The sequence below is a fragment of the Oryctolagus cuniculus genome, chromosome 11 (genome assembly GCF_051225735.1).
Source record: "Oryctolagus cuniculus isolate XC-2025 breed Fujian yellow rabbit chromosome 11, ASM5122573v1, whole genome shotgun sequence".
NCBI lineage: Eukaryota > Metazoa > Chordata > Mammalia > Lagomorpha > Leporidae > Oryctolagus > Oryctolagus cuniculus.
In genome coordinates, this window is record NC_142877.1 from 55,074,144 (window position 1) to 55,096,409 (window position 22,266).

The following is a 22,266-nucleotide window of genomic DNA, read 5'->3' on the forward strand; positions in this document are numbered from 1 at the left end:
CCCTGTGCCCGGTTCTGTGTGAGGCACAGCACCCACTACTGCTGCTGAGCTCAGCTTACAGAATTCTGGCTTCTTGCATTCACGGCCGTCCCACCCCTAGAGCACCGGCCTCCTGGGCAGTCAGCCCCACGGTGGGTCATCCCAGCCGGGTCCCTTGGCGGAGGGCAGTGCGTGGGCCAGGTGCCGTGTTTTCCCTGAGCGATGTCTAATCCTTACAGCAGTCCCATGATACTCAACCATTTATCCCCCATTGTAAAAATGAAGCACTGAGATTCCTAGAGGTGTACGGCTCAGGTCCTGCAAGGAGACACCGGTAGCTTGGCTGAAATGAGTGGTCTTCCAAGGTCAGGCCTGGGACTCCCTGGAATCCCCTCTCATGTCCCCACCCTCAGCAGGGGATCAGGCATGGGAGCCCTGCTGAGGCCTTGGTCTGCCTGGTGCTTTGGCCTCCGGGAGGGCTCCGTGCCTGTCGGATTGCCTGGTGTCTTGAGCGTGCCGAGAAGAGCCACGCATGAACTCAGAGATCCGTGTCCTACGGGCAGCCTGGTGTCCCAGCCCAGGAGAGCCCCACACAGGCTTGTTTAGGTCCCCCTACGACTGCTCCTTGCGCCGTCACGAAGTCTCTCTTCTTTAGCTTTAAGTGGGAACCCAAGGCTTGCAAGCAAAGCTCAAGTTTTGTCTTTCCCCTGGGACAGAGCAAAGGTCGTGGTCATCATCGCAAGCGGGACACGTCCCTTAATGGAAAGGCAAACTCTGAATCCTGGGTTCAGAGCTGACCTCTGCAATGCGCGGGGGATTGTTACTGAGCCTTGTGCTTGCTGTGGGCGCTCAAGCTCCCCAGTGTTCCCTTTCTAAACTAAAAGCCTCCTTGATCCCTCGTTCTTCTATTTGCTGCCTCAACAAATGTGTCCCGCGTGCCCGCGGTGGGATAGGCACTGTAGAGACAGCCGTGAACAAAACAGTCATGGAGAATTCATCGTCATAGCGATCCCTACCCCAGGGGAAGTATAAAGTGCTCCTTATCTGAACTCCCAGAGACTGGTAACAGCAGAGGAAGGAGGGTTGTCAGGGAGGGCTTCCTGGAGGAGGTGGTATTTACGCTGACTCCTGAAGAGTGAGCAGCTATTAGGCAGGTAGAATGCGGGTGGAAGGGAACAGCATGTGTGAAGGCCCTGAGGCCCGTGGGGAAGAGCAGACGCCAGCAGCCGGGAGGGCGGGGGGTGGGGTGAGTGGGTGGGGAGGTGGGGAGGACTGGGGGCTGAGGCCGGCGCCGGGGTGCTGTGTCCGCAGGCCTCAAGACCATCGTGGGCGCCCTGATCCAGTCGGTGAAGAAGCTGTCGGACGTGATGATCCTGACCGTGTTCTGCCTGAGCGTGTTCGCCTTGATCGGCCTGCAGCTGTTCATGGGGAACCTGCGGAACAAGTGCGTCGTGTGGCCCATCAACTTCAACGAGAGCTACCTGGAAAACGGCACCAAAGGCTTTGACTGGGAGGAGTACATCAACAACAAAAGTAGGTGGTTCCTCCGCCACGGGGCCGGCACCAAGCCAGCCAGGCCTCCAAGGAGTGGTTGGGCCCCAGGGGGAAGGTGGGCGGGCGGGCGGGCGTCCCCATTCCCTGGGAGTGGAGGGAGCACAGGCCTCTGACAGCAGCCCCCACCATTGGTCCTGGCCTCACCTCTTGCAAGCAAGCGGGACTTGAGAGCATCTTTGCGTGTGCCCCTGGATTCCACTTCAAAATTCAAGCTTCCAAGCCGAGTGAAATAAAATTCATTCTTTTTCCCCTGGCTGGGTTCCCTGGGATATTTAAACATTTAGTTCCCAATGTCCCTGTGGAATGTGTTTTTTTTTTTTTTTAAAGATTTATTTATTTGGCCGGTGCCGCAGCTCACTAGACTAATCCTCTGCCTGTGGCGCCAGTACTCCAAGTTCTAGTGTTCTAGTCCCGGTTGGGGCGCCGGATTCTGTCCCGGTTGCTCCTCTTCCAGGTCAGCTCTCTGCTGTGGCCCGGGAAGGCAGTGGAGGATGGTCCAAGTGCTTGGGCCCTGCACCTGCATGGGAGACCAGGAGAAGCACCTGGCTCCTGGCTTTGGATCGGTGCAGCACGCCAGCCATGGCGGCCATTTGCGGGGTGAACCAACGGAAGGAAGACCTTCTTTTTTTTTTTTTTTTTTGCCGTTGGTTCACCCTCCAATGGCCGCCGCGGCTGGCACACCGCGCTGATCCGGTGGCAGGAGCCAGAAGCCAGGTGCTTTTCCTGGTCTCCCATGGGGTGCAGGGCCCAAGCACCTGGGCCATCCTCCAATGCACTCCCTGGCCACAGCAGAGAGCTGGCCTGGAAGAGGGGCAACCGGGACAGAATCCGGCGCCCCAACCGGGACTAGAACCTGGTGTGCCGGCGCCGCTAGGTGGAGGATTAGCCTAGTGAGCCGCGGCGCCGGCCATGGAAGACCTTTCTGTCTCTCTCTCTCTCACTGTCTAACTCTGCCTGTTTAAAAAAAAAAAAAAAAAAAAAAAAGACTTATTTATGTAAAAGAGTTAGAGAGGTCTTCCATCTGCTGGTTCACTCCTCAAGTAGCCACAATAGCTGGAGCTGGACTGATCCGAAGCCAGGAGCCAGTAGCTTCTTCTGGGTCCCCCATGTGGGTGCAGGGGCCCAAGCATTTGGGCCATCTCCCACTGCTTTCCCAGGCGCATTAGCAGAGATGTTGGATCAGAAGTGGAGCAGCCGGGTCTTGAACTGGCGCCCATATGGGATTACTAGGAGCTGAGGCCATTGGCTCCTTGGGAACAGTATAACTCTATCTCTGGTCCACCTAAACCTGCCTGTTCCTTTCCTCCCTCTTCACACTTTCCTAGCAAATTTTTACATAGTTCCTGGCATGCTGGAACCCTTACTGTGTGGGAACAGCTCTGACGCTGGGTAAGTAGCTCGGCTCCTTTGGTTCTCTGGCCTTAAAAACACTGTGCCTCTTATTAGTGGATCGGATCGGGCAATGTTTTCAACCTTCCTTTGTGCCCGCGTGGTAGCTCCTACAGTCGGGGTCAGATTCTCTTTCTGTTTCATATTTACCCATCCAAAGTGGACGTTGCACCTGTAGCTGGCTGCGGGAGGTACGGGGCAGGGGGAGGATAGATTCTGTAACACCAGATGGTATCACAAAAGTAACACAGTAAAGAGTAAGGACAGTGTCACCCAGGGATGACCCGGAATCCACGAGCCCTGACCTCACACCGGTGAGGGCCCAGAGGTACATGTGTCATGATTCTGCTGCTTCCAGCCCTGTGACCTCTGGAAGCCACTCAATTCCTCTGAGCCTCAACTCCTTCACCCATAAAATGGGTATAGTAGGCACTGGTGCTTTAACACGGCCCCAGCAGCTGCCAAGTTCACCGAATTCCCCGTGCCGAGGTAGATACTAGAGACCGCATGGCAAGGCACAGCCAGTGAGTCCAGAAGCAGAGGAAGTCATGTAACCAGGGGGTCCCTGGTATCCCCAGCATGAGCTAGGCTGTCAACAGTGAGGGCCAGGAGAGCCGAGACCGTGAAGGGGAACTTCTGGGGCCCTTGGCACTGGAGGTGGTAGTTGGCTTGAGGTTGGATTGGCTGACTTGCCCACCGGTAGGAATCTAGGACAGCAGTTCTCATGCTCGGGGCAGGCACGAGAATCCCCTGGCCTCACCGCTCACAGTGCAGACGCACAGACGCCACCTGCAGAGCGGGTAATTCCTAGGTTTGGGGAAGAGCACGGGAAGCCGCGTTCTTAAGATATCTGCTGATTCGGACCTGGCCTGCCCCTTCCCGACTTCCTACCAGCTGTGTGCCTACTTGTGTCCCATTCTCTTGCCCTCTAATCTGTTGGCCTGGCTCTGTGCGCTGTTCCTTGTCATGGAGTGGGCGGAGTCACGGTATTCACCCTCTCGGAGGGCATGGATGGGCGGGTGCTTCTGACCAGCGTTGAAGTGCCCGTTCTGTCTGTAGGCAATGCCCGGAGGGCTACCAGTGCATGAAGGCGGGCAGGAACCCCAACTACGGGTACACGAGCTTCGACACCTTCAGCTGGGCCTTCCTGGCGCTGTTTCGCCTAATGACCCAGGACTATTGGGAAAACTTGTATCAGCTGGTGAGTAATCCCTCTCCCTCCCCACCCCCCATGGTGGAGTTTGCACGAGGGCAGGTGGGTTGGGGGCTTTCTGTGAAGGAGGGCCGTGGGGAAGCTGTCCAATGGGACCCCCGGCGGGGTAGATTTCTTTCCATGTTAAGTCAGTCATGTGTCCAGTGAGTTCTGCCGGCTCCCGTGCCTTGTGTCTTGGATGCACAGGCACGTGGAGCTGTCGAAGCTCTCTCCACCTTGGCAGCTTCTTACCCAGCCCAGGAATCTGCTGTCTCTGCCTACTTCCTGTTAGTTCACCCTCTCGTTTTGGGTTTGGGGCTCAGGGCATCTAGAAAAAATACTGAATACCGCCCTGTACATGGCCCTGTGCCGGATGCTAAAGAGATGGGCTATCTGCACACAGGGACCTTGGGAGTCTGAGCGCATCTCCATGTCTGAGATTTGTAACACTTCTGGAGTTGGCACAGCTGAAAGCAGGCTGAGTCCCGTTCTGCTGGGCAACTCCGGTGACTCCGGCGCAGTGCTGAAGTTCGCTGGCTGGAATGGAAGAGGAGTTGCAGGCGACTGCCCAGGCTCTCCCCGCCTCAGAGTCCCACAGCGGTGCCTTAATTTGCTCTTTGACTCCGGCCCCGTGACAGACGAAGGGGCCCTCTATAAGGAAAGCGCCCCGTTCACACCGCCAAATGAGTTCTCCCTTTTCTACTAGACAGTTCACTCAGATGCAAGTCTTTCCCATAAAATATTTGTGACTGGTGCTATGTGCCATTAAATACTTTTTAAAAATTTATTTTGAAAGGCAGAGAGAAGAGAGAGAGACAGAAAGATTTTTTCATCCACTGGGTCACTCCCCAAACGGCTGCAACAGCCAGGGCTGGGCTATGCCCAAGCCAGGAGCACGGAGCTCCCCCTAGGTTCTCCCGTGTGGGGGCAGGGCCAAACTCTCCGGCCATCCTCCACTGCTTTCCCAGCTGCACCAGCAGGGAGCTGGATTGGAAGCAGAGCAGCCGGGACTCGAACCTGTGCCCTGATGTAGGATGCTGGCTTTGCAGGCAGCAGCTTAACCTGCTGCACCACAACACCGGCCCTCCACTGAATACTTGTGAGGGAGAGAATAAAGATGAAAATTGGGGAATATGGTCACGTGTACTTGTTGTTGTGTTTAGTGTTTTTTTGTTTTTTTTTTGTTTTTTTTTTGTTTTTTTTTTTTTTTTTTGACAGACAGAGTGGATAGTGAGAGAGAGAGACAGAGAGAAAGGTCTTCCTTTGCCGTTGGTTCACCCTCCAATGGCCGCCGCACTGTGGCCGGCGCACCGCGCTGATCTGAAGGCAGGAGCCAGGTGCTTCTCCTGGTCTCCCATGGGGTGCAGGGCCCAAGCACTTGGGCCATCCCCCACTGCATTCCTGGGCCACAGCAGAGAGCTGGCCTGGAAGAGGAGCAACCGGGACAGAATCCAGCACCCTGACTGGGACTAGAACCTGGTGTGCTGGCACCACTAGGTGGAGGATTAGCCTATTGAGCCGTGGCACCGGCCGTGTACTTGTTCTAAAACCCAGTTGTTCTTACATGGCCATGTGCTCACTGTTAGTGAAAAGAAGGAGCCTAGGATCTTCTTATTTTCTTCCCGCTATCTTTTATGCCCTGTCTCTCTTTTTAAAACGCACCCTATTGCAAAAAGATAAGGTAGGTGTCACTCAAGAAGGGGACCTCCTGTGACTGGGACCTGGTTCCCAGGAGGGAATTTGTTAATGTTCTTTGAGGACCAGTAGATAAACAAGGCAAAGTCTTGCATTCTTTCCTTTAGAACTGTCTTCCAGCCAGCCACTGAAGTCAAATAGAATTCTTAACTCAGCGCATTTTTCCCTGAAAGTAAAAAGAGAGAGAGAGAGAGAGAGAGCATTTTTCTGTGTAACGAGGATGTGGGGAGAATTTGGAAACAGGAGGGGATTTCTCTGTCACCATGGGTGGAGGTTAGTATTTCCATTTACTGTGAGCTGAGGATGAGGCCGTGTGACCAGTGGGGACACCATGTGTCCCCGACAGGACGGGCTGCCCCCTTCAAACGGCCCACAGAGCCTTCCCAGCCCTGTTGAGTTGACTCAGCTGACTCAGAAAATGATCTCTGCTTTTGCAGACTCTGCGAGCAGCCGGCAAAACATACATGATCTTCTTCGTCCTGGTCATCTTTGTGGGCTCCTTCTACCTGGTGAACTTGATCTTGGCTGTGGTGGCCATGGCTTACGAGGAGCAGAACCAGGCCACGCTGGAGGAGGCCGAGCAGAAGGAGGCGGAGTTCAAGGCCATGTTGGAGCAGCTGAAGAAGCAGCAGGAAGAGGCGCAGGTTGGTGGTGGGCTCTTTGCCCGCCCTGGGCTTCGGGCAGATCCCAGTGACCGAGGCTGCCTCTGGGTGTTGCTGTGTAGGCACACCGCCACGCAGAGCTCGCCAGTCTGATGAAAAAAACCCAAAGAACCCCTACTCGTGGTTGAACCAATTGGTCCATTTGTCTTCACGACCAGATCATTTGCGGACGTGACCTGTTGTTGAATTTCCCAGCCGGTCAGCCGCTCTGATGACCCGGAAGGAAAACGTAGGCAGCAGGGCGGTTTCTGGAGTGCTTCATCTAAGCATTCATTGCCTGCCACGAAGAAAAACAGGAGGAGCCCCTGCAGAGGTTCCCTCTGCTCATGGAAAGTGTTGTTGCTAATAGAAAAGAGGATACAGGCAAAAAGATCTCCTGCCCTCACTTAACTTGCTGACCCTTATCCAAACACGAGCATCGGTGGTTGTGTCCCTAGCATCTAAGTAACGTGGTTTCCTAGCGTTCATTTCCAGAAGGTTCTCACAAAGTGGCCTGTGGTGCCGAGAATGCAGTTGCATCCTTGGCCGAGATACTCCAAAGAGCAAGCCCCAAGGTCAGCACTGTGGGTTCTGCTCTCGCCAACAGAGGGCCGGTGCAGGTGGCCAGGCTGTGGCCGCGGTGTCCACCAGCAGGTGGCGCTGCCCTCCTCCTGGTTTCCCGCCCTGTTATCCCTGCAGGAAAGGGGGTGCCGGCTGCTAACTGCGACCGACTTGTTGAGGGAGAAGGGGACTTCTGGTCTCAAATGTGACTGTGGCTCCTCTCCTAGGCTGCCGCCATGGCCACCTCGGCGGGGACCGTGTCAGAGGATGCCATCGAGGAAGAAGGGGAGGAGGGGGCCGGCTCCCCGCGGAGCTCATCCGAGATTTCCAAGCTGAGTTCCAAGAGCGCCAAGGAGCGGCGGAACCGGAGGAAGAAGAGGAAGCAGAAGGAGCTATCAGAGGGCGAGGAGAAGGGGGACCCCGAGAAGGTGTTCAAGTCCGAGTCGGAGGATGGGCTGCGGAGGAAGGGCTTCCGGCTGCCGGACAACAGGATTGGGAGGAAATTCTCCATCATGAACCAGGTGAGCGTCCCCGGGGCGGAGGCACTGCCGGCAGGTGCGGCTGGCCCTGCACTGCGCTGCCTTGCCCGAACGCACGGGTGGGTTCCGTGCCAGCCCGTGTCTCCCCTGAGCACAGAACGCACCCCGGACGCCTCTGCTTAGGAATCCCATGTCACTCGTCGTCGGTAAAAATAGCAGCAGGAACCCTGAGGCTCCGTGGGAGACCTGATTCGAGCATGGCCCATCCTGGTAATTAATTATTCCAGGAACACGGAGTCAGGCGGAAAAGTTAGCCGAGCCGTGCATTGCACGCCTCCGGTTTTCTCCAGCCTTAATACCTAAGGGGAACTGGGAGAAAGACAGGGGAGAGGCCTAGTGGATAACTGGTGGCCGGTTCTCTTGCCATGAACGTCGTCATAAAATAGATAGCTTGGGGTATCAAAACCTACTACCCAAATCCCCAAGGGGTTGGATTGGATTCCGTTCCACTGCCCATTTTAAAGGAATGCGGCCAGGGTGTAGGTGGAGAACAGGGCACATCCCGCCGGTGGCACTGTCCTCAGCATCGTTTCTTTGTTCCCAAAGATGAGTCACTGTGTTCCTCTTCCTTGTAGCTCTCACTGCCCAGTTCATATTTATTCATTTATTTATTTATTTTGCCAGCCCCTGTTCATTTTATCACGGCACAATCTCCTGCTCCCATCCCCATGAACCTCTCTCTATCCTCATTAACCTTAACCCCGTTGTTACTTCATTCCACTGCAGTCGGCCACTATGGTTTTGTTTTCTCTAATCTTTTTTTTTTTTTTAAGATTTATTTTATTTATTTGAAAGAGTTACACAGAGAGAGAAGGAGAAGCAGAGAGAGAGAAAGGTCTTCCATCCACTGGTTCACTCCCCAACTGGCTGCAACAGCCGGAGCTGTGCTGATCCGAAGCCAGGAGCCAGGAGCTTCCTCCAGGTCTCCCACACGGGTGCAGGGGCCCAAGAACTTGGGCCATCTTCTGCTTTCCCAGGCCATAGCAGAGAGCTGGATGGGAAGGAGAGCAGCCAGGGCTCAAACTGGTGCCCACACAGGATGCCAGCACTGCAGGCGGTAGCCTCACCTGCCACGCCACAGCGCCGACCCCCATCTCATTATTAACCTGACATAATTCTGACCTCGTGGGCCCTGCTACAACAGTCTCAGGGACCAGCAGGGGTCCCCAGGTCACATTTTACAAACTAACTTTGGCATAGAAATAGAACCTTTAAACCACACACACACACCCCATTGATGACATTTCAGACATCCGAATCCTTCCAAGCCCATGGATGCCCTGAGCTCCCCAAGTGCAATTTTTCTATGGAATGCGAGGGCCATCATCCCAAGTCCTGAATACCCCAGGGCTTGTTTTTCCAAGCAAGCAGCCGTAATGCCACTGCCTGGCAAAGGGGGCAGAAACCCCTGGTTTTGCAGGAAAGATTTTTGCAAACAGGAAGTTCCTTACATGCAGACCAGGCAATCCAAAGCTACAGCCTCAACCACCTCCTTGAACTGGCTCACTCACCAACCAGGGTTCCCCTTGCCCTAAGTCACCCAGGGCCAGTCTGCTCCTACGGATCTGGGATCCTCTCTGGTGGAGAGTGGGGCTGGGGAGCAAAGCCAGAGTGCCCGCAGTTCTTGCAGTCCCTAAACACTTAGCAATTCATGCAAAATGAGCTCCTCGGTGACTGGTTTGCCTCCATGGGGTCCCTAGGGATCAAATTATGCATCTCAGAAGCACGTGGGCTGCTTAGAGCCAGGGCAGGAAGAGACTGAGTCCCCCGGGAGAGACACAGGTGGGAGGCTGGACTGCGGGAGAACTAGAATTGCCTGAAGAAAAGGCAGAGGTCTGGGCCTGGGGGCTCTGTACCTTCTAAGGAGCCGCCAGAACTGGAGGCATTTTGAGTGTAGCACCGGAAATGGATTCTCCACAGCAAAGAGATAAGGGCATGTATTAAGTAAGGAGGAGTCCCATGGCCCTTCCAGGGTTCTCACCAAAAGTTATCAAAATAGGTCTCCCCAGCAGGTATGGGATACGCACCATGCTGCCACAGCCCCCTCCTGTGATAAGAGGTGCAAAGAACTAAACCCTAAAGCAAAAGTCTCATCCATTTAAAAAACTGGTGTCAGAGTTCCTTCAGAGTCCCCCTCGGGCAGACTGTCTCAGGCCAGTGCTTTGCCAAGTTTCCTCCAGCTGGACGGGCTCGCCCTTTGAGGCTCTTGGGAACTTCCTGAGCACAGTCTCAAGAGCTTGTTTGCCAGGCCTTTCACACAGTGCATCCCGGGGCCTGAGAGCAGCCCTGCACACCTCGGCCCCGGCCACGGCCCCACCCCCACCCATCCTCCCTTCCCACTTCTCCTTCCAGCACCCCTTTCCCTCCCTGCACGAGGAAAGCGTGTCCCTCTCACCCGCCTCTCCCTTGTCCTGAGGTGTAGACATCTTTAGGATGTCTGATGAAAGGCAGTTAACAAAATTAGCATCTGTAACATTTCCCTCGATCCAGAGAGCTTCAGTTCATTGTGAGGCTTTTTGCGCTGCTGCTTAGATATTTCTGTTCAGATTGAAGTTAGTAATTGGGAGTGCTGGGTGTTGGAAGTTCAGCAGTGGGGTGGCTGTCGCTCAGGTCTGCATACATCTATTAAAAGTGAAAAGTGAGGCCAGCGCTGCGGCTCAATAGGCTAATCCTCCACCTGCGGTGCTGGCATACCAGGTTCTATTCCCAGTCGGGGCGCCAGATTCTGTCCCAGTTGCTCCTCTTCCAGGCCAGCTCTCTGCTGTGGCCCGGGAGTGCCAGTGGAGGATGGCCCAAGTGCTTGGGCCCTGCACCCACATGGGAGACCAGGAGAGGCACCTGGCTCCTGGCTTCAGATCAGTGTGATGCGCTGGCCGCAGCGGCCATTGGAGGATGTACCAGCGGCAAAAGGAAGACCTTTCCCTCCGTCTCTCTCTCTTTCTCTCACTGTCCACTCTGCCTGTCAAAAAAAAAAAAAAAAAAGTGAAATGTGAGGTTACGTGTTCAAACGCATCTGTGACCACGTGGGCTGACATCCTCGGATCACGTGGTGGACAGTCTCATAAAGCAGTGAGCCTAGCTTGCCGGTAAAACCTATGTGATTAGAATGATTTGATTACACATTAATGATATTTTGATTATTCCATGCTTTTCTGTTTGGTTAAACTAGGTAGTTTTTTTTTTAACTTTTATTTAATGAATATAGATTTCCAAAGTACAGCTTATGGACTGCATTGGCTTCCCAACCCCCCCCCCCATGACTTCCCTCCCACCCGCAACCCTCCCCTTTCCTGCTCTCTCTCCCCTTCCATTCATATCAAGATTCATTTTCAATTTTCTATATATACAGAAGATCATAAAACTAGGTAGTTTTATGTGAAAGAGGAACCCTTATCAATATAAATAAGTAATCATTTGCAGAGATCAAGAGAAGCAAAGCCACTAATAACCAAGTATCCAGTCCCTTGGCAAGAGCTGGGCTATTAGCAGTTTGTTTTCAACAGAATTTAAAGAGGACCTAATGTAATTTTCGCTGAGACATCAGTATAATAAATTTTGCTGATGGTTTGCTGTGTCATTTTTGGCAGATAACTTGGAAGGAGTTGGAAGAATTACTATAACAGTACTATAACATAATTCTTCTGCTCCTAGTAGTCTTCCAGTGAAAAGGATACTAGAAAGTATCTCATTCTAATGATAAGTAATACCACCAGCAAATATTTAACCTCTAGTTGACAAAAAAAAAAAAAAAAAAAAATCCCATCCATCTCATTGAGAAATGCATTCTAATATAATTTTCTGTTGAAAACCAATTATAAAATATGTGATAAGTTTTGTCTTTAAAGCCAATTGCTTATAAAATGCGATACATTTGTGTAGCTTGATCGATGGTTTTCATAAGCATTGCAGTAACACAAGTCAGGAGAAGTTTTAAATTCCTCAGAGACTTGGCCACAGGGAGACTTACATTTTGAGTACAGTTTGCAACACTTCTGTTGCAGAGAAGTTGTTCAAGGGTGGTCAGTAGCAGACGTTAAGCCACAGAAATACCCAGGTGCATAACATTCCCTAGGGAGTGAGGACCGGCAGGAGAAAAGGGGGGGTGGGGTGGAGGAAGGCAATTAGGCGGCAAAGGAGATTCGACTTGAAAATATCAACGCTGAGAGCTCTGTCATTCACAGCTGGTTTACACTGGGGGTTGTACCATTGGCAGTCACTCAGACTTCCCATGGGGAGGTTACTGAGTCGGCTTTATCACCGGGTGGGAGGGGGCGCGTGATTGGCAGGAGGAGCCACACAGGGTGTGCGGTGTGACCATCGCGGGTACCGCGTGGAGCGTGCGAGGTGCGGGAGTGGGCGTGGGGTAGGGGTGTGGGAATTCCTGAATCCGTTGGACCCTGGTGCGCCGCGTGCATCGGGAAGTTCTACACGCACCTGTGCTCTGGTCCCCGGGCTGGGGGCTGGGCCCCGGGAGTCCAGGGACCGCTGGGTCTCACATTCTCGCTCTCTCTCGCCCCTGCAGTCCCTGCTCAGCATCCCCGGCTCGCCCTTCCTCTCCCGCCACAACAGCAAGAGCAGCATCTTCAGCTTCCGCGGGCCCGGGCGCTTCCGGGACCCGGGCTCGGAGAACGAGTTCGCGGACGACGAGCACAGCACGGTGGAGGAGAGCGAGGGCCGGCGCGACTCGCTCTTCATCCCGATCCGGGCGCGCGAGCGCCGCAGCAGCTACAGCGGCTACAGCGGCTACAGCCAGGGCAGCCGCTCGTCGCGCATCTTCCCCAGCCTGCGGCGCAGCGTCAAGCGCAACAGCACGGTGGACTGCAACGGCGTGGTGTCCCTCATCGGCGGCCCCGGCTCCCACATCGGCGGCCGGCTCCTGCCAGAGGTGAAAATAGATAAGGCAGCTACCGACCACAGTGTAAGGACTTACAGAGAGGTGGAGGCTAGGCATGGCGCCCGGTCCCTGGTCCCTCGGGCCGCCCTGGTTAATGCCCCCCGGCCATCTCCGTCTAACGCCCACCCCCGGGGCCCCACCCTGTGTGCTGCTGCCCTTTCTTCAAGCCCTCTCTTCTCCTTCCCCCTCCCACCCTTTCTCTCCACTTAGAATCTGTCTCTTCCCACCCCCGCTTTGATTGACAGCCTCTGTCCCCACCCCTGGCGACTTGAGAATGCCACCGCCAATAACCAAAGTCTGAGCCAGTTTGGAGCTGCCCTTGCTTCTCCTGCCCCCACTTCTCTCCTCCTAGGGAGACAGCTTGGAACTTAAAGATCTTATTTTTTCCATTTAAAAAAAAAAAAAAGTCACACGATGTGTGACTTTTTTTTTTCCCCCAAAGAGGCCAATCCATGCGTGATGTCAGGGTGGCAGGTGCGTAACCCAGAGAGGCAGGCAGGGAGAGGTGTTGGAGACCAGAGATAACTGGACCCAGACTTTCAGAGGGATTGAAATGGAGATAAAGGAGGGAGGGGGAGGCTGGGGGCAGAACCATGGTGTTTGGGGGAGGAGATGAATTTCAGATGTAAGCAGGTGCCAGGCTCTGAAGAGCTGCACGTCGTCGTCGTAGCTCCACAAATTCACCCGCCCAGGGCTTTGCATCGGGGTCCCCGCCCGCTCTCTGGGAAAAGCCATCTCTGAGCCGCCCTTTAAATTCTAAGCTGTTTGCACCTTTCTCTGTCCAACCTTTCAATTCTCAGAATCTCCAGGGCCCTGATCCTTCCCACCTCCAATCCTGTAACTGCCCAGCAACACCACCCCCGCCCCCCGCGGTGGACACCTTGGGGGCAGCATGTCCCAACACCTCAATGGGCTCTAACACAGCATGACAGCAGCCAGGCCCGTATAACCAGCATGACGCATGTGTGGAGGAAATGTTCCAGAACCATCTGTCCTTAGCGGTTGGTGACCGACTGCACAGATAAACACTCAGAAGCGTTTGAGTGTCTCCGAGGTGGTCGTCTCTCTTCCTACTCTTTCTTTAAAAGCAAAAAATCTTTCTCCTTTCACTTGTTTGGAGCCTTTTACAAGCTACAAATTAATTTCACTTGCATTATTTAATGTCGTCTTTAAAAAAAAAAATCCTGTAAGGCGGACCCAGTGGAAATTATTATTCCCGTTTTTGAGATGGGGAGCAGGCTCTCTGGGAGTCTGTGTTCCTTTAAGTCTGAGTTACACAGAGAGAGAGGAGAGATAGACAGACAGAGGGGTCTTCCATCCGCTGGTTCACTCCCCAATTGGCCGTAACGGCCAGAGCTGAGCTGATCAGGAGCCAGGAGCTTCTTCTGGGTCTCCCACGTGGGTGCAAGGGCCCAAGGACTTGGGCCATCTTCTACTGCTTTCCCAGGCCACAGCAGAGAGCTGGATCAGAAGTGGAGCAGCCAGGACTCGAACCGGTGCCCATATGGGATGCCAGCACTTCAGGCGGCAGCTTTACTCTCTATGCCACAGTGCTGGCCCCTACCAAGTTCTTTCTGATGTCAGAGTTACCTGACACCCTAAATGTTAACTCCAATGGAGAGTGGGAAGAACAGTCATTTACCTTGGGACATAGTTTATTTAGACTTTTCTGTTTTTTATTTGAAAGGCAGAGCAGGGGGTGAGAGGGGGGAGGAAGGGCTGAGCCTTCCATCGACTGATTCACTCCCCAGATGCCCACATCAGCCAGGACTAGTCCAGGCTAAAGCCAAGAGCCTGGAACTCCATCTGGATCTCCCACAAAGGTGGCATGGAGCCCAGTGCTTGAGCCATCATCTGCTGTCCCCCACCCCTGGGGTGTGCATTGGCAGGAAGCCAGACAGGCATCAGAGGAGCCGGGACTCATACACCTGCAAGGTGTCCCAAACAGAAGCTTCACCACTGCGCTATAATATTTTTCCCTTAGGTTATTTTAATATTGTAAAATTTGATTACAAAATTCCAGAGTTGCTAATTGCTCATCTGTCAGCCCAGGCTTCCCAGTGTAGTGAAGGCAGGGAGGCAGTGGTGGCAGCTCAAGTAATTGAGTTCCTGTCACCCACCTGGGAGCTCCCAGCTCCTGGCTTTGGCCCAGCCCAGCCCCAGTCATTGTAAGCATGTGGGGAGTGAACCAGCAGATGGGAGCTCCATCTCTATCTCTCTGCCTCTCAAATAAGTTAATTAAATATTATATATTCTATTTTTAAAAAAGAGTTATCTACTTAACTGAAAGAGAGAGATCTTGCATTTGCTGATGCACTCTCCAAATGGCCACAGCTGCCAAGTCAGCCCATGCCAAAGCCAGGAGCCAGTAGCTCCACACAGGTCTCTCACATAAGCAGCAGGGACCCAAGCCCTCAGGCCATCTTCCCAGGCCATTAGCAGGGAGCTGGAACGGAAGCAGAGGAACCAGGACTCAAACCAGCACTCTGGTAAGGGATGCCGGCATCACAAGCAGCTCCTTAGCCCACTGCACCATGATGCCGGCCCCTCAAATAAATAAATGATTGAACATTTACATTCATGTTTAGGCTGTACCACATTGCCTTCTGTCTTTAAACTCAGAATGAGCAGGACTCTACGCCATTAAAGAAAAGACATCACCTCGTTCGCGTCTCCTCAGAACCAAGTCACACACTCATTAATTACTCAGCTGTGGTTGCATGGTGTTGAGTTCCTTCAGAGTTTAGGAATTTCTGTGTTTGCTTTTGGCTGAAGCAGAGCGTAAGGGGACTTTTCCCTGTGCCGCCATCTCTGAGCCAGGAAAGTGGATGACGAAATCATTGCTTTTTGCTGATGGAGACGGCAGGTGCCCTTAGAAACCCAGACTCCCGCTAACCCAGAAAGCACGTCTTAGCAGCTTGCAGACGTACAAGCGTGATTGCACTTAATGCCCACAGCCCCCGCCCTTCGAGAGAGGCGGTGCTGTTCTCCACACCTTACTGAGGGGGGAACCTCGGCTGGCAGGAAGCAGTAACCTGTCCGAGAGTGCACGGCAGGCCGTAGCGTTAAGACGTGAATCCAGGCGTGGAACTCCAGAGCCTTCCCTGTGAGCCCTTGCATGATCTGAGCAACTGGAATCCAGATGCTCCAAAATCCTAAAGTTTTTGAGTGCTGTGTGGTACTGCAATTGGAAAATTCTATATTTGTCATAGGCAGAACATAGGTGCACTAGTAGTGTTGTCTGAAATACACACACACACATCTCCTGGGCCCCATCCCCAAGACACCTCATTATGTGGATGCAAATATTCCACAATCCAAAATCTGCAACACTTCCGGTCCCAGATAGCTCAGGTAAGAGAGATCGCAAGAGTTCTGAAGCCAAACTGAATACTTGTAGGATCCTGGGAAGATAACATCACCAAGCCATTTTCTCCTCTGTTTAAAAAAAAAAAAAAAAAAAAAAAAAAAAAAAAAGACCTCGGGCATAGACCTATTGTGAAGATTAAAACTCACGGGTATAAAATGAGAAGCGTATTGTATGGCCCACTCCTGGTGTTCAGAGAGCCGAGGTCCCTTCCTCTCTGGTCTTCTTCGTCCTGAGAAGCAGATGGTGGGAGTGCTGCTTGAGTTGGTTGAGTTAGAAAGGGCCAGGTGTGAGAAGGAAAAATTGTTGTGCAATTATTTTAAAGCATTGAAGGAAGCCTTGAGTAAGGGAACTGATGAATGGCTAGATCTTAGGAATGCTTCTAAGATGCTATGAGTTTTAGTTGTGCGAAGGTAACCAGATGATAAATTTCCATTTCGTGCAAGCAACTTGGGATCTTGAGGCCGATGAGCTGCCTTGGTGGTGGCCTCAGGACGCAGGTGTTCTGCAGGAGCCACGGGCCATCGTCTTTGGGACGAGAGGGCTGCTCCAGATGAGGAGGTGGCGGGTCAGCGGCGAAATGCTCCCGTAAGCTCTGCATCGGAGTTCAGAGAAATGGAGCAAACTCGTGCTAGGTTTAGCTTCCAAAGTACTTGATGAAGGTACACAGTGGCTGCTTCTGTGACTGACAGCTTTGCTCCCAGGAGCGCTGCAGGCGGAGGGGTTGGCAATACCTGCTGGCAGGTACCATATTCGTGTTCAGGGCGGTGAAGTGTTCTGGGGCCAGGTGCCGGTGCTGGTGCCATTTACATGATGTGAATAAACCAAAATGGATGGTCAGCCCTAAGTGGTGAAATGATGAATTTTGTGTTGTTTGCTTTTTTTCTCAAAATGTTGTTGTTGGAAAGAAGGAAAAGGAAAGGGAGGGAGGCAGGAAGGATGAGCATTCGTCCCAGCTTCCCACCCTCACCCTGGGAGGAGGGGCTGCCAGGGACTGCCCGCCCAGCTTGGTATCCAGTGTTTTGGGGTCTTGGTGGATTAGAGTTTCCTCTACAGGTGTATTTGTCTCTGGAGACTGTCCTGCCCTCCCACTTGGGCGTTCTCCCACGTCTGAGTGATGTGGCAGTTTGGGTTTGGATCATTGTGATGGTTTGCTGCAGTGCACATGGGCTTGTTCTGTCTCCCCGTTAATCTGATGGATGCTCAGATGCTGCCTGTACCAGTGAAAATGGCCACGCCACACACAAAATAGAACTCTGACCTCCAGCTTGCCGGGAGGCCAGACCTGGATCTACAGTCAACAGACCCAGAGGCCTGCCTGTTAAGAGGCCTGCCTAAGGGAGCCAGGTGCTGGCTCTTGGGACAATGCAGGAGGCCCAGAAACCTGGGCTTGGTGACTGCTCCCTCGCATTTCCAATTTCAGCCCAGGGTGACTGCAGAAAACATTTCTAGGCAATCGCGCAGGACACCCCACTTCTCGCTGGCCCACCTGCAGGCTTCCCCCAGGCCACTGGCCTCAAGGCAGGACACAACGTGCAGCCTCCCCTCCTTGCCGCCTGCCTCTGAGTCTCCGCTGGGGGCTTGCTGCCTTGGTGCCTGAATTATGAGCAGAGGTGGATACGTGGATCTGGAACGGATCCGTCAGGCTGTGAGTGAGCCAGGCATTGTCCTTTCCCTGGGGTGGTGTTTTACACGTATCTGCACCCTCTGCATTCAGCAAACTGCAGTAGTACGTTGGGTGGGCCTCAACCCAGGAGTTACCAAAGATGGCAGTTAGAAAGAGGTGGGGAAGGAGCTTCCGACCAACAAATGATTTTCCCCTAAACCTTTTCTCACCACGAGGCTGTTGAAAAAAGAACATGGATACCCCTTTCTAGCCAATCCCCATCCACTACCGGAAACCACTATTTTTTAAAATAGAATTTCTTTTTTATTGCTCCTCCCTCCCACTTATTTATTTTTATTTTATCTGAAAGGCAGAGAAACAGAGCAAGACAGACATAGAGTGAGCTTCCATCTGCTGGTTTATTCTTAGTCCCCAAATGCCTGCAACAAGTCAGGGCTGGGCCAGCCTGAAGGCAGGAGCCTGAAACTCCATCCAGGTCTCCCACATGGGTGGCAGGGACTGACTTAAGCCATCAGCTGCTGCCTCCCGGGGCGCACATTAGCAGGAAGCAGGAGTTGGGAACAGAGCCAGGACTTGAGCTAAGTACTGTACAGTGGAGGGCGGGCATCCCAAGCAGTGAACTCACAGCCATGCCGCAGGCCAGTGCCCCCAGACAACCACTCCTGTCTCGTGTCATCATCCATTACTTTTCTTTCCTATTGTAGATTCAGACACTGTGTATTTTTTATTTACTTTCATTCCATGAGATTTATATATATATATATATACACACACACACATATAATATACACACATATGCACATTCGTGTTGTGTTTTGTATGCATATCATCAAGCTATATTCCTTGTTGCTGAGCGATGTTTCTTTGTATAAATATACCCCAATTTGTTCATCTATTCTCCTCTTGGTGGGCATTTGAGCTGTTTCCAGTGTGCAGGTAATATGAATAAGTTTGCTGTGAGCATTTGTATATAGCTTTTTGCAGATAAATGCTTTCACTTAGAGTGAATAAGTCCCTCAGATGAAGTTCCTGGGTTTTATAGGACAAGTGTGTTTAGCTCAAGTTTTTAGATGTTTTGCATATGAGTCATTTATGAGGTCCATAATTTTTACTTTTGGTGAGGTCCAGTATATCGTTTTTTAAAAAAGATTTTATTTATTTGAAAGTCATAGTTACACAGAGAAGGAGAGGCAGAGTGAGTGAGTGAGTGAGAGAGAAAGAGAGAGAGATCTTCCATCGCTGGTTCACTCCCCAGATAGCTTCAACAGCCAGAACTGTGCCGATCCAAAGCCAGGAGCCAGGAGCTTCCTCCAGGTCTCCCACGGGGGTGCAGGGGCCCAAGGACTTGGGCGATCTTCCACTGCTTTCTCAGGCCACAGCAGAGAGCTGTATTGGAATTGGAACAGCCGGGTCTCAAACCGGCGCCCATATGGGATGCTGGTGCTTCAGGCCAGGGTGTTAACCCGCTGCACCACAGCACCAGCCCCAAACTAATCTTATAACGATTATTTTTGCTAGTCTTGACTTTTTTTTTGAGTGTTTTCATCTGCTTGAGTCAGCGGAGGGAGTGGTGTCTTCCATCCCCTAGCACAGCCAGGAGCCTGGAATTCTCTCCAGAACTCCCAGTGGGTGGCAGAGCCCCAGGCCCTTGAACCATCATCTGCTGCTTCCTGAGCTGCATTAGCAGGAAGCTGGATCAGAAGCAGAGTCACTGAGAGGCAAACTAGTACTTTGGTGTGGGCTGTAGGCATTGCAAGAACCACACGGAACCACAATGCCCACTCTAGACCTCATCCAAAGATTGTGTTTCTATTCTAGAGCCTTCATGTGTCCTCACAAGTTTTAGAAGACCTGGCAGTTCCAGAATCTGTAGTGTGGGGAGGATGAATGATACCCTCCTACAGTCCATGGACATAGTATAGTTCTTCATGTAGTTAGGTCTCAGCAAAGTTGAGTGGTTCATAGCGGGGTCTTGCATGTCTTTCATAAGATGTATTCCTTGCCTTGATATTTTTTGATTCTGCCATCAAAGTATTTAAAACATTAAAATATTAAAAATGTTATTTCTCAGTAAAATTAAAAGTATTATTTCTCAAGTGTTTCTTGCCAAAGTGTAGAAATTCAGCTGGTCCTATGTGTTGACTGTGTATCATGTGACCCCAATAAGTTAGCATATTGGCTCTGTTAGCAGTTTTCTTAAAGTTCCATGGAGTCTTCTACGTACATGGTAGCATTGTCTATGGATAACAGCAGATGCAATCTTTATCTTGCGTTATGCCACTAAGTAGGAGTTCAGATGCAAAACTGAATATGCGTGATGAAGGCAGGCATCATTCCTTGTTTCCAGTGTTAGCAGAGAAAGAGTTAGTGTTTCACCAGGAAGCAGGATGCTAGTTACAGGTTTTCATAGGTCTCTTTCCTCAGATGGAAGCTGCTATGTGCTATTCTTGATTTGCAGAGAAATTGTATTACTCAGAGGTGTTGAACTTCGCTGAATGTTGTTTTTCTGCATCCGTGACGTGATCACGTGCCTTTCCTCCATTCCTCTGTCAGGGTGAGGAGTGACATTGACATTTTTCCTGAGGTTAAACCAACCATGCTTTCCTGAGAGAAACTCAGTTGTTGGTCAGGATGCATGATCCTTTGTATTTATTGCTAGATTTCATTTGCTCATAATTTGTTAGTGAGTTTGCATCTCTGTGAGGGATATTGGTCTCACATTTTTCTTCTAATGTTTTTGTCAGGTTTGCTATCAGGATTATGCAAATCTTATAAAATAAGTTGAGAACTATTCCCTAATCCTGTTTTCTGTAAGAATTTGTGTAAGATTGGTATGACTTCTTCCTTAAATTTTTGTTGGAAATCACTTGTAGAACTATCTGGGCCTGGAGGTTTTGCTTTGTTTTTTTTTTTTTTTTTTATAAGGTTCATTATTACAGTTTCTTAATTAGTATAGACTAAGGTTTTCTATTTCTTCTTGCGTCTGTTTTGGCAAGTTGTGTTTTGGTAAGGTAGAGGAGATGGCATAAAGCTATTCACAGTATATCCTTAGTAACCTGGAAATATCTGTAGGATTTGTAGTGATGTCCCCTTTTTAATTTTTTTTTTTTAAGATTAGAGTTATACATAGAGAGGGGAGAGAGAGAAAGAGTGAGAGAGACAGACAGACAGATAGAGGTATCTTCCATCTGCTGGTTCACTCCCCAGTTGGCCACAGTGGCCAGAGCTGGGCCAGTCTGAAGCCAGGAGCCAGGAGGTTCCTCCGGGTCTCCCACATGGGTGCAGGGGCCCAAGGACTTGGGCCATCTTCCACTGCCTTCCCAGGCCATAGCAGAGAGCTGGATCTGAAGTGGAGCAGCCGGGACTTGAACTGGCACCTGTATGGGATGCCAGCACTACACGCGGCAGCTTTACCCACTCCGCCACAGTGCTGGCCCTCCCTTTTTAATTCTTGAAAATAATATTTCTCTTGATCAGTCTTACTAGAAAAATTAAAAGTTTGTTAATCTTTTCAAAGAATCAACATTCACTTTTGTGAAATGTTTTTCTGTTCACTGTTTCACTGATTTCCACTCTTATTTTTATTATTACTCTAGAAAACTAAGATGTATTCTGAAACAAAGAAGTCACGGAACAGATTTTAGTGTTCTGGAATTTGTCATCATGTATTCCTGCTACAGCTCACTTCCATTTAACACAGACAGATCATAACTACCAGCCATTAGGTCTTAGTATGAAGTTGGGGATGAACTTTTCTCTATATGTGATTTTGAAAAGCCCATGCTAAAGATTATCCTATTTATCAAATGATAATCTAATGATTTGGCCATCTTTTTAACTGTTTTTTATTGATTTTGTTTTTTAAGCCAGACCTTTTTCTGTTTTAATGTGTAGAATTTTAAAAATATAATAGCTTTATCTGATTTATTATCTGCCTGAGGACTATAGCAAAAAGTAACTTCTCAAGGAAATATACCTTTTGATCTGAGATAATGATTAACAAGCCATACTTACACATACAGTGTTTATGTAACAGCGCAGCCAGGAATTCCAAGAAAATCAATTCTTTTTCCAGTTTCTTTTGTAAGTCCACCAACAATCAAAATCAGACCCTCAGCTCATATGTGAAACAATCTGATGAGGTAGATCTCGTCGTCTACTAGGGACTTTGTCCCATGGACTCCTTACAATCTTCCTAGGTGTTGTAGGGACAGAAGGGCTGTTTGCTGTAACTCTGCAGAGAGAAGTTTCTGCCCACAACAGCTAGGAATCTGGCGCGGCTGGGAGTACACTCCCGCAGCCGCCTGCAAACTCGTCCCTTCTCTGTCCTCAGAGATGGTGATTACCTCTGTCCCCTCCCGACTTCCCATGGGTGACACAGGACAGTGGAGGGCGTGGTCCCTGGAGAACCAGCCTGCAAGCCACCCCCCTTAAGCCTCATTCAATGTAGAATCTTCATAAAAAGCAAAGGGACACAAAGAAAGCCTTCGCCATCATCCTCCGTTTCAGTATGGCCCAGGGTGGAGCATTTAAAAGCAGATGCCTTCTGAAAAACCATTCGATGATGTCCCCTTGCCATTTTTCTTTGGGTGGGAATTCGAGCATTAGCTCCCTCCTTGCCAGGGAGAGGTTTGGAGTAGAACCTCCTTAGCAGTGCTCAGTGGGGTATGGGTTTGGCATTAAAGGGGGCATTTTATTAGTGGGACCCCGGGAAGCAGCAGCTGCAGTATCCATGTGACCAGGGACTCGGCCTCTGACCAACTTTGTCACGTCCGCGACTCTAGGCACGTGTGGCCGAGAGACACGGACGGGAAAACTTGGGGCTGCT

The 22,266-nt window shown here is 51.2% G+C and overlaps 1 protein-coding gene across 10 annotated transcripts in view; it reads left to right on the plus strand.

Annotated features, from left to right (window-relative positions):
• Positions 1-22,266, plus strand: part of SCN8A (sodium voltage-gated channel alpha subunit 8) — a 168,672-nt gene that overhangs the window by 97,135 nt on the left and 49,271 nt on the right. For 5 of the 10 annotated variants that reach the window (XM_089308381.1, XM_051845488.3, XM_051845487.3 and 2 more), the window contains exons 7-12: positions 1,291-1,512; positions 2,859-2,922; positions 3,982-4,123; positions 6,247-6,453; positions 7,239-7,532; positions 12,073-12,468. In XM_089308381.1, coding sequence (XP_089164507.1) covers positions 1,291-1,512; positions 2,859-2,922; positions 3,982-4,123; positions 6,247-6,453; positions 7,239-7,532; positions 12,073-12,468 — 1,325 coding nt within the window. Of the gene's footprint in view, positions 1-302; positions 1,134-1,290; positions 1,513-2,858; positions 2,923-3,981; positions 4,124-6,246; positions 6,454-7,238; positions 7,533-12,072; positions 12,469-22,266 lie in introns of those variants that run through there. The other 5 variants (XM_051845492.3, XM_051845495.3, XM_051845491.3 and 2 more) reach the window with 2 other exon arrangements.